The 12,035-nt window shown below is 34.7% G+C and overlaps 1 protein-coding gene and 1 long non-coding RNA gene across 2 annotated transcripts; both read left to right on the top strand.

Annotated features, from left to right (window-relative positions):
* The first annotated feature begins 266 nt into the window (after window positions 1-266).
* Window positions 267-7,835, top strand: LOC108479956 (PH, RCC1 and FYVE domains-containing protein 1-like). Its single transcript, XM_053025708.1, has 9 exons — window positions 267-1,196; window positions 1,303-1,389; window positions 1,628-1,717; window positions 1,813-1,893; window positions 2,019-2,177; window positions 2,255-4,303; window positions 5,914-6,060; window positions 6,848-7,131; window positions 7,509-7,835. The coding sequence occupies exons 1-9, from the start codon at window positions 1,149-1,151 to the stop codon at window positions 7,600-7,602; spliced, it is 3,039 nt and encodes a 1,012-aa protein (XP_052881668.1). The 5' UTR covers window positions 267-1,148; the 3' UTR covers window positions 7,603-7,835.
* Window positions 7,836-8,581: 746 nt separating this feature from the next.
* LOC128290282 (uncharacterized) lies at window positions 8,582-11,185 on the top strand. The gene is made up of 3 exons (XR_008279974.1): window positions 8,582-8,681; window positions 9,154-9,236; window positions 10,900-11,185. It is a non-coding gene; the product is annotated as an uncharacterized LOC128290282 (long non-coding RNA).
* Window positions 11,186-12,035: the final 850 nt, after the last annotated feature.

Genomic DNA, 12,035 nt, shown 5'->3' with positions numbered 1-12,035 from the left:
AACATAAAATTTTAACACGAATATTTTATGGCATCATTAATAATTCAATTTTAGCAAAAATTATAAAAATTATGTTAAAATAATTCAATAATATAAATAGTATAAAATATGAAATTTAATTTAATAATATAAATAGAAGATATAAATAAAATTATTATTATTTAGGTTTAGAAAATTTTTTACATGATTTTAATTTTTATTTAGGGTAAAGAGTAAGAAATAAAAATTTAGAAAAAAATAAAATGTTTTAAAAATTGAGGAGTAAAATTTTGAAAGGAAATAAATGAGAGGATTAAAATTTTGAGAGGGAAATACTCCCAAAAAGAAATGGAAAGGGGGGAATGAGTTTGAGATGGACAGGGGGTGGGGAAGGGGAGCAAAAGTTAAGAGGGAAAAGTGAGAGGAAATAAAAATTTTGGGAGGGAAAAAAATGACATAACATTTAACAGAGCTAAACAAAAGACACAAAAAAACATAGAACAAACAATCCCTATCTCGTAGATTTTAATTGCATACGTGGCGTGTTGAACCGGCTCAAAAACCCCAAGAAAAATTCATTGATCAACAGGCAGTTAAGAAAAATAAGAAACATTCCCCTCGTCGGAGACAAAGCGGGACAAAAACAAAAATCAAACCCTTTTTTTCCCCTTTAGTTCCTGATTCAAATGGGGGATTTGTAAAATAAAGGAATTTTAAAAAAAAAACCCTCTTAAAATCTCATAATTCTCGTTTCGTCAACTTCTAAGATCTCGAATATATGTAGTTTTTTTCCACAGCTGTTGAAATTATTCGTCAAAAGTTCAGGGGGTGAAATTTTGGCATCGTAGGTAAAACTTTCACCAGCATTGTCAAGATTGAAGCTTTTTCTGGTAATGTGGAATAATTGCAAAGTTTGTTGTTACATTTTGAAGATAAAGATAAGAAATTCTAGGGTTTGAAGTAGAATTTGAGCTATCTTGTTTTTTAGAGTTAGAATTGTTGAATTAATGGGTTAGACAAAAAAAAAAAAAAAGGGAGGAAAATTCAAACCCGTTTTATTTGTGGAACTTTACACAATGAGGTAGCTCTCTGAAGTGGAGGTGTTTTCATGGAGCAAAGTTGGAAAACAATAATATGGGAAGATTGGTGGTCTGATGGCTTCACCTTGAATGGCTGATTTCCAGAAGAATGGTCTCGCCGAGAAGGACATCGACCAGGTTTCTTTCTTCCTTTTTCACATATTTTGATTGTATATTTTCTTAGTCTTGGAGACTAATGAAGATTTTCTCTTTTCTTTTTTTTTTTAATGGATTTATTATACAGGCCATTACTACGCTTAAGAAAGGAGCCTCCTTGCTTAAGTATGGACGTAGAGGGAAACCTAAGTTTTGCCCTTTCCAACTCTCTAATGTATGTTGTCTTTATACATTTTCCCTCTTGAAGTTTTAAAGGCTGTTGTTTCTATTCTCATTTTCACTTGTGCACTAGTCATTTATTGAGGTTTTATGCTTTTGGCATTGCTAAACATTGAATGGTCAATCTAAAACCTCAAGCTGAGTTATCATTAGTAAAAAAGACAAATTGTCGCTAGAAAATTGCTTCATTTTTTCATTCTTTATAGTCAGATACTTTATTTTGATTTTTTCAGGATGAGTCTAAATTGATATGGTACTCTAGGAAGAAAGCGAAACATATTAAGCTCAGTGAAGTTTCCAAGATCATTCCTGGACAGCGTACAGTGAGTTTTATACTTTTTACATATTATTTGATTCCCAACAATTTCATAACCATAATGGTTTTTTTTTTTTTTTTTTTACTTTATTTGGCTTGCAGGCAATTTTTCAACGATATCCTCGGCCTGAAAAAGAGTATCAATCATTTTCACTGATATGTAATGACAGGTCCTTGGATTTGGTGAGTGTTTGTTTATGGATCTTTTTATTATACAGAGTTGTTAAATGTATCAATGCTAGTAAAATGTACTGAAGCTTCTATGGTGTCTAGATGCTTTGATTTGATACCATCCTTTATACAAACAGATATGTAAAGATAAGGATGAAGCTGAAGTTTGGTTAATAGGTCTTAAGGCATTGATTTCTCGTGGTACATATCACAAGCGGAGAACTGAAGTAAATGGCAGTGCATCAGTAGATAGTTCTCAACCATGCAACCAAAAAGCTTCTCCCAATTCGCCATTGGTATTGTTTTCTACTTAATGAAACTTGATAACTTTACTTGTTTAGTATTTTTTGTAACTCTTTTCTCATTATTACAGGATCCAGAAGATGCTCAAGGAATTCAAGCACCTTATGAGGCACACAATAGATTGGGAAAGGCATTTGCTGATATAATTACACATACTTCTTTAGTCAAGAGTGTCAGTGAACCAGATTTAGTTGGCTTCAGCTTAGTATCAACTGGGTCTGTAGAGAACTCAAATAGTCGGAGTTCTGGAGCTGATGCAAATAGAATCAGTTTATCTAGTGCTGTAAGTTCATCAAGCCATGGTTCTTCCCGTGAAGACTTTGATGCCTTGGGAGATGTTTTCATTTGGGGACAAGGTATTGGTGATGGAGTATTGGGTGGTGGTACTGATAAAGTTGATGATTCGTTTAACACGAAGTTGGATGCACTTCTGCCAAAAGAATTGGTAACAACAGTGGTTCTAGATGTGAATAATATTGCTTGTGGAGATAGGCATGCAGTTTTGGTCACAAAGCAAGGCGAGATTTTCAGTTGGGGGGAGGAATCAGGAGGCAGGCTTGGGCATGGTGTGGAAGCAGATGTTCCCAAACCTAAGCACATAGATACTCTCAATGGCATGAAATTTGAATCAGTAGCATGTGGGGAGTATCACTCTTGTGCTGTTACAGTCTCTGGGGATCTTTTTACGTGGGGTGATGGAACACACAACTCAGGTCTTCTTGGGCATGGAACTGGAGTCGGTCACTGGATTCCCAAAAGGGTTAGCAACATGGAAGGTAAACATGTCTCATATGTATCCTGTGGACCATGTCATACAGCTCTGGTGACATGTGGCGGCCAGTTGTTCACATTTGGAGATGGATCTTTTGGTGCCCTAGGCCATGGGGATCACAGTAGCTCAAACATTCCACGGGCAGTAGGGACTTTAAGTGGATTACAGACGACAAGGGTTGCCTGTGGTGCTTGGCACACTGCTGCAGTTGTTAAGATTAGGTCCGAATCATATGATTCAGGGTCTCCTGGTAGCTCTTCTTCAGCAAAGCTGTATACATGGGGGGACGGAGATAAAGGCCAACTTGGACATGGTGATAACAAACCAAGACTTTTTCCCGAATGTGTTGCTGCTCATTTTGATGAAAAAATCTGTCAGGTTGCCTGTGGATATAATCTCACAGTTGCTCTAACAACCTCTGGGCGAGTATATACAATGGGGAGTTCTGCTTATGGTCAATTGGGGAGTGCTACAGCTGACGGCAAGGTTCCAACTCGGGTTGAAGGTAAAATAGCAGATAATTTTGTGGAAGAGATTGCTTGTGGATCATATCACATTGCTATTTTGACTTCCAAAACAAAGGTTTATACTTGGGGAAAGGGCTTAAATGGGCAATTAGGTCATGGAGATATCAATGACAGAAATACACCAACCCTAGTTGAATTTCTGAAAGACAAGCTAGTCAAGAGTGTAGTTTGTGGTTCAAACTTTACTGCAATTATAAGTCTTCATAAATTGGTATCCGCTGCTGATCATTCTATGTGCTCTGGTTGTCGAAATCCATTTGGTTTCAGAAGAAAACGTCACAATTGTTATAATTGTGGGCTAATCTTCTGTAAAGCATGCAGTACTAGAAAATCTCTGAAAACTTCTATGGCTCCGACTACAAACAAACCATATAGAGTGTGTGATGAATGTTTTGTTAAATTGAGAAAAGCTGCAAAATCTGTTTCTGTAGTATGGACTTCAAAAGCCAAAAATGGAATTTTGCCTCGTAAATCCATGGATAGAGAACTCTGCAGACTTTCTCTTGACTCAAGCTATCAGGCTGAAAGTAGGAATTTCAAGTATGAATTGAAACTAGAATCACAGGCTCGCCCCCTCTTCCCAGTTCAAAATGGAAATTTTCATCTCGGAGGATTTTTTTCACCAAAGATGTCAATTTGTCCAGTTAGAGATTCCAAGAAAATTTTACCAGCTTCCATTTCAAGTTCCAAAAAGACTTCTCGGGCAACATCTCCTGCTTCAGGGAAGTTGAGCCCAAATCGCTCTTCTGAAGTAACCTTTGATGATTCAAAGAAAATGAATGACAGTCTTAACCGAGAGATCATAAATTTAAGGGCACAGGTAGCCTATTGAGACAACTTTATCACTTATTAAATTCAATGTGAAGCATTGACATTACCAAGCAATGAGCTTGCGTTATTCTTTGCATGGTTTTAAAAACAAAACAGAAAGAGTGTTTTACTTAGAATTTATTTTTTATATACTTTAACTAAAAGGAAAATGATGCTTTTGCATTAGTTGGAAAGTTTTCTGTTAATTGTATGTATTCTATGGGCTTAACCGCAAATTGGAGAAGGGGATAACAACGACAGAAATTGAACCCTGGCCTTTTGGGTGCCAACAGGGGCTTAACCACTGTATCCTTATGTTGGCTGTCAGGTATTGAATATGAAGAAACTTTGTTTGTCGACTAGGTACTAGGGTAAGAGACTAGTATATCTCATATTTTGTTTTAATGTAATGAACGAAGTCTAGTTAAAGTAAATGACGGTTGGTTGATTATGCAACAACTTATTCGTACTTATAGGGAAGTGTAGATCTTGATTATGATTACAAATTCATTATATATATCAATAAAGTTGTTTTAGAGGAAACTTATTCTACTTACAATAGTGGAAATAATATAGAGCAGGTAATAAGGATGTCTTTTTGGCCAAAAAAAAATAAAAATGCTTTATTTCAAGGTTGCTTCACAGGACAACTGTTTCACTAGAAAGATCATGTTCAGGGTATTCCTATTCATAGAACAACTCATAAACAGAATAACACCTTTGGAAAGAAAACCTTGAAGGAACAACTTCACATAACAACTCTTTCAGTGAACAACACTTTCATAGAAAGCACCTCCACTGAGAATTATTCTGAGAAGACTTTTCACCCAATAGTAATTCACCAAAGTACAAAAAGCTAGAAATAACCTTGAAATATGAAAATTTTCAATATTAGGATGTTATGGTGAGCTTGACTTGTCAAATATGAAAATATTTAAGAGATTTCGCATTTATCTTGAGGTTGAGTGCTTCTCACTTCCTTTCATAGCAAATAGTGGTCTTTTTTCCATCGTTTTGCGGTACCAAAAACAACTTAAATTCTCAATTACAAAAACATTAATACCTTAGTAACTGACATCTTCTATATATACCTGTTAGATATCCATATTTTGTAACTCTTACTGTAGGACCTGTAACGGTTTTAGCAACTCATTTAGGGAGTTGTCTTTTGGGTAAACTGCCTTTAAAGTTATATAATCTCGATTCTTTCCTCAGCCTTATTCTTTGCCATACTCAAGTTTTGCTCTCAGTCTTCCTCTTTGCCTTTTTCTAACATCCTGTTTCATTTGTTTACAAGCTTTTCGTTTATTTATTTGCTACCAAAGAACCCTCTACAAGAGGTTAATGTTTGTGATCATGTTTTGGCAAAAACATGAGCTTCCTGATGACAGGAATTTGTTATTTTTGTTGAACCCCTTGATCTTGGACTTCCTTTGTTTGCTGATATTTTTGGGCTTTTACTATACTGGGGATTGTTCGTTGTTACTTGAACTCTTTGTTTATTTTATTTATTGAATGAAACTTCCACTGCTATTGACTTGTGATTAATTTGTTTAATTGTTTCACTTATCTAAACTGATAGGAGGGTAAGAAGATAAATATGCTGGACATTTCTTGCAGGTTGAAGATCTTAGTAGCAAATCCAAACACCTTGAAGCTGAACTTGAAAAGACATCAAAGAGATTAAAGGAGATCACTGCAGTAGCAGAAAATGAAGCTAAAAAATGCAAATCAGCAAATGAAGTTATTAGATCTCTTACTGCTCAGGTTGAATATATTTGCTCATGATGTTACGGTTAAGAGTTAGGAAAATAGATAAATATATTTTCAATCGTTTGAAGGGAGTATTAGTTTATTTGTTTCAAATTTTATGACATTTAACAAGGACAGATACAACATACAGTCAACGTCCTAAATATTAGTCAACATTGTCAACCGAGTAGTATATATCTTGGTTTTGAAAGGTATGCTGCTAAAAGATGTAAACTGAATTGTCTTTGTTATTGAACCATTGAAGCAACTAGTTAGGCTGCAATCAGACAATTCCAGTAAAATTTTAGATACGGGAAGCGTTCTTGCAGATCTTTCTGTAACAAAGAAATATAGAGAAGTAAGATAGGAGTGGGAAAGGAAATCCTACCGTCATGCATGCATAAATTTTCTTCTGAACTAGCCACTAAAAGCTTCGTTTTTTTTTTTTTTTCAAATAGCAAAAGCCGTGTGGATCATATGGTACTCGTTTTCTAGCTTACCGTTATGTAATATGTTCTTATACTTATTATGTTTAAAATATGAGAAATCATATAACCAGCAGTGTGCCATAAATTCTATCATTTGCTTTTTAGCGTGTATGATGCTTTCACAAGCTGAAACTAAGACAATGACAAAAAGAGAATATACTCAAGTAAAATTCAACTTTGCATCGCAAAAGAACTAGTATGCCTGTACTTTTCTTCATTTCCCTTGAGGGCAGGGGATTGTTGTTGATTCTTGTGCAGTCACATGCTCCATAACTTTCTCTGATATTGTTGTTTATGGTCAACTGATCTTGCAGTTGAAGGAGGTGACTGATAAACTTCCAGCAGGCAAGAGTGCGCTCCACAATTCCAGTTCTATTGCCACAAACACCCAGCGCATGCACTCTGATAATAGCCATGCGACCAGCATAAGGCTTCCACGAAGCGAAGTAAGTTGTAATCTAGACAACACCTCCATGTCTCATGGAACCAAAGGACAAACCGAAAAGTCGGAGACAATAATACAAGATGAACCAGGAGTGTACTTAACTTTGTCACCCTTGCCTAATGGCAGTAATGAACTCAAGCGTGTTCGCTTTAGGTATGTTTTTGTGATCCTTTCTTTTAAAAAGTCAACAATTTGATTGATCAACCAACGAATCTCGACATTTGCTGATTGCTTTCTATCGGCTTTTACTTCAATAAACTCACATCCAATCATTGTGTTGTCAATTGCCTATTTTCTCCCTTTTTTGTGATGATTAAGTAATGGGTGGGGACCTGAAAACAAGGTCTCCGTTTTGGAGGTAATATGTTCTTAGATCTTCTTGCAATGTTACAGTCAGAGTTTGTATCCTAAACTTGCAAAAAGAAGATACTCTGGATTTATTCAAGCCTTTGCCTTTGCCTTTGCATTTACTTGAGTAACTTGAGAAAAAAGAAGGTTGAGTCTAAAAGGATGATATGCTCCTTTTGCAGTCGGAAACATTTCACAGAAGAACAAGCAGAAAACTGGTGGGCTGAACATGGGGATAAAGTATGCGAACGCCATAATATCAGAAATACATGTTAGTCGTGAAGCTTGGACACCATTAGATTTTCTATGAACACTGGATTGGTTACTGCCATCGCCATTTTACTTGAAGCTTATATCAAACATTTTACTTGAAACTGTTGATGTCTTCTCCAAATTACATGGAGGAGCTTATATCAAGGATCATGTCAGAAATTATACAGGTTTCCATCAAGAGCTTTTGATGTTGTTTGGGCTTGTTTTCTAATTCAGTAAAGCTTGGAACTTTTGAATTCTCCGAGTCAGCATCGGTAGAGTAAAAAAACCTTAAAATTATACACGTGTTAAACCCCATAAGTACAACTATAAATGGCTTCTAGAACATAATGTTAGCTGTGATGATATGAAGACGCCAACTTAGTTGTACATTTTTCAAAACTATCATTCAAGTTTCGAGATGTATGGAAAATAACAAAAACCAAAACGCTTGCCAAGATATCTACTAATTCGAATATAGCAAGAAATAAAATGTATAAAAGAAACCATAATCACATATCTATCTAATTTCATTTGCAAAATCTTTGGCGGGTGTCTGATTTATCAAAAATAATATTTGTATGTCTAAAAAAATAAATAAATAGCAATATAAGTAGGGTCTGTAACAGCCTGATTTTGGGCCTAATCGGAATAGTGATTTTGAAATCATAAATCCGAGGTCGAGAAATTATTTTAATGTTATTTTATGTGTTATAGCATGATTATATGGGTGTTTGAAAATTTTGGTGAATTAATTTAAGCAATTGCATGCTTAATTTTGAAAAACAGACTAAATCGCATAAAATATAAAAGTTTTGTTCTATTTGCTAAAGGTGTTAATTAGCTATGTAACGTTAAAATAGAGGTCCTTATTAAGGAAATAGACAAATATGAATGTGGTGGCGGGATATGGCAAAAATTATGAAAAGTCAACGGTTAGTTGGCATTAGGTAAAAAAAATTGACTAATGAATATAAAAACAATAAAAAGCCTAGTTATCATCATTTTTCTTTCTTTCTTTCCATCTTCTTCTCTCCACCGATTTTCTCTAAGAAAACTGTCCATGGGAGCTTGAAATTTTCAGCAACTTTAGACCCTTATAAGTAAGTGATTTTGATGGTCATTTTTTTTGATTTTTATATTTTTGGAACCCTTGTAACTTAATCTAGCTAATGAGAGGGCTATTTTGCTAAATAGTTGAAAGCCTACGGTTTTTCCATGAGAATATTCATGTTGTTTGCTGCAATTTTATGGAAGAAAATTAATATTGGTTGTTAAATAAACAACTTTTGTTAAATGATTTTCATGAAAACACCTAAGATGGGCAATTTTATAAAAGTTGTAAAATAGGTGGTAAATGTGTGAAATATTGGAAAATGTGGGTTGCTATAAGCATGAAAAAGGTTCGGCTATGCATGGGTAGTAAAGAAATTGAACACATTTCATTTTACAAGCCTAGGAGAAAAAGTGTAAATATGACAAAGTATAAGGGTAAAAATGTAATTTTATCAAAAATGTGAAATTGGGCTAATTTGAGTAGCATGATGACTAAATAAATTAAATGTATTGTAATAGATCAAGGAAGATGAAATTCGGAATTAGATTAGGGGAAAAGCAAGATAATCGAGTAATTGACTTATTTCGTCGTTTCATACCAGGTAAGTTCGTATGTTAATAAGCATTAAATTTGATATGTTTAAATGCTTAATCAATATCATGTATTATTTCATATGTTATTATTGGATCATGAATAATATAAAAATACGAGATTGTTTAAAAGATCAAATTAAGAGAAATGCAGGGTTGAGTATGATCAAATTACAACATGTTATGAATTGACGGTAAAGACCATGGTTGGACCATGGCAATATGTGTAACCGTGTAAGATCATGTCTGGGACATGGCATCGGCATTGTTATGTGAGCCAGTGTAAGACCATGTCTAGGACATGGCATTGTAAGACTATGTCTGGGACATGGCATTGGCATCGTTATGTGAGCCAGTGTAAGACCATGTCTGGGGCATGGCATCGGCATGAGGCATCGTGTAAGACCATAGCTGGGCTATTGGCATCGATATGAGATTTCCATGTAAGACCATGTTTGGGACATGGCATTGGTACGATACATATTGTACGAGTTTTCCCGAGTATCCTTAGTATCCCAAGAGGTTCAACGGGTAAATCCAAAGATTATGTCAAAGAAATGACAAGGTATGATCATGTTGAAAGGGTACAGGTATGTACGCAAAATTTATGAGTAATGAATTCGATGTATATGAGACATTTGGTAAGAATGTAAATGAGTAAGTCCTACCTATGAAAATGATCTTGTGATGACCTTGTGATTATAAGTCTATACTTATGATGTATAAATAGGTGGTAAATTTGATTGATGATCATGTGTGAGGCTTTTAGGCCAAATTAAATTGAGACATGATAAGTTTAAGTTTTGTTGTTGATGTATAAGTTAAATTGGCCAATGAATGGCATGTAAACATTTTATAATGACTAGCTATTGGAATGGCTAGTTAAGGATATACTTTGGTGTTATGTATGATTAAATGGATGTTAATACAAAGAAATCATGAAAGAGTAAAGTTAGTAGTAAAACAGTTCTGGACAGGAGCAATTGTATAACTTTGAAAAATCATCAAAAATTTTGGAAATTGAATTAGAGGTTGAATAAGATATGAAATTAAATCTTATTTAGTTTAGTTTCACATAGAAGAAACACTATAAGCAAAAGAATTTCATAATATGAGATGTTTGAATCTTTGTGGGATAGGGTCAGGATCAATTCAGAATCCCCTATTCTAAATTTGGAAAATCATTAAAAATAGTATAAAAATAATTGTGAGTTATAATTTATATTTTTGAAATTGAATCTATTTTCAAGAGAATCAAATAAGAACATCATCTGAGTCCCGTACGAGGAGATAATTAGTTTTTAGTAAAGAAGGATAGAAACTGTCGGACAGCAGAACAAGGACAAATTTAAAGATTAAACTGTACTTATTGGCTAAATCAAAAATTCTAGAAATTTTATGGTAAGGAAATATGTGAATCTAGTTTCAGGGAAAATTAGCAAAACTTAATTTGGAGTTTCGTATCTCAATATATAAATAATTTATTGACTATAACTCGTGTTGACAGCTTGATATGAACATAAGTGAGTAGTGGAACTTTGTGCAATTATGATTGCATTATCTTGAGAACATATTATGAGGATTGTTAAAAGCATGTTAATAAATTGTTTATTATTTACATATCTACTTACTAAACTATATGCTTACTCTCTCTTCCTTTCCTTTTTCCTATAGTGTCATAGATGCTAGCTCGAGTTGGAGGTCGTCGGATATCCTATCACACTAACAAGTTATTTATATCAATGATTTTCTAGCATTTTAAGTGTATGACATGTATAGGGATTTGGTTATTGTGTACATGATAGAATATTGGCCTATGCTAATTGAAGGTCATTGTTGTATAAGGCCATTTAGTGTGGCCAATATTTGCTATGTTATAAGTCTATGATGAACCATTACATGGATGTGCTTGCTTGTTTGGGTTGGATGAGTGAATGCGTGATAATTATGTGTGGCAAATACTAAATGTGAATGGTTGAGTAAAGTTACATGCTATAATTAGTTAAGTGTGTGTGTGGTTGTGCATGATGAATGTGATTTATAAATAGTATGCGAATGCCATGGTGTGGTTATTGGGATGCCTAAAAATGCCATGTTGTGTGTTGATAAACTTAGTATAGGTGTGCAAGTGTTTTTGGATGGAAAAAGGCTTGGTAAATAGCCTAACTATCATCCACACAGATGGCTACACGGCCTAGCACACGGGCATGTGACATGGCCGTGTGACCCTAAATAGGTGATGACGTCATAAATAGAGAGTTACACGGGTAGAGGACACGGGCGTGTCATGAGCCACACGGGCGTGTGTGACCACACGGCCTGTCAGCACGGGCGTGTGACTCTCCAAAATATGAAAATTTTCTTAGTGTCTCAAAAGTTTCAAAAGTTCTCGGTTTAGTCCCTAGCCACCTCCAATGTATGTTTTGGGTCTCGTAGGACCATATAAGGGACTTTAAGATAGAAATTGAAAAGTTTTAAATTTGAACGAAATTTTATGACCTGGAAATGTTTGTATGCATGCGTTTGAGTCCGGTAATGCCTCGTACCCTATTCCGGCGACAAACGTGGGTAAGGGGTGTTACAGAGTCGACCCCATGAAAATTGAGATATCTAAAATTGTTATTAGGTTTAATTAGGTTGCGTGCTAGGCAACTGTCGCGCCCATGACAATCTATGCAAAAATAAAAAGGAGAAATTAAATTTGATTAAAGTAAAAATAATGGAAATAATTTAAATCAAAATAATAGTAAATATAGACAAAAATGAAATTAGATTGAATAAATCGATCCTTAATTCAAGTTTCTCCTTCA

This window comes from Gossypium arboreum, chromosome 3 (assembly GCF_025698485.1).
Source record: "Gossypium arboreum isolate Shixiya-1 chromosome 3, ASM2569848v2, whole genome shotgun sequence".
NCBI classification, from domain to species: Eukaryota; Viridiplantae; Streptophyta; class Magnoliopsida; order Malvales; family Malvaceae; genus Gossypium; species Gossypium arboreum.
Note: the sequence above shows the minus strand (reverse complement) of the source record. Positions and strands in the feature narration are given on the sequence as shown.

What these genes read in the sequence shown, in the direction of transcription:
- LOC108479956 (XM_053025708.1), top strand. Translation starts at nt 1,149, where the DNA reads ATGGCTGATTTCCAGAAGAATGGTCTCGCCGAGAAGGACATCGACCAG. An exon ending in TCATTCCTGGACAGCGTACA is followed by an intron (nt 1,718 to 1,812) that starts GTGAGTTTTATA and finishes TTTGGCTTGCAG; the next exon opens with GCAATTTTTCAACGATATCC. An exon ending in TTAGATCTCTTACTGCTCAG is followed by an intron (nt 6,061 to 6,847) that starts GTTGAATATATT and finishes CTGATCTTGCAG; the next exon opens with TTGAAGGAGGTGACTGATAA.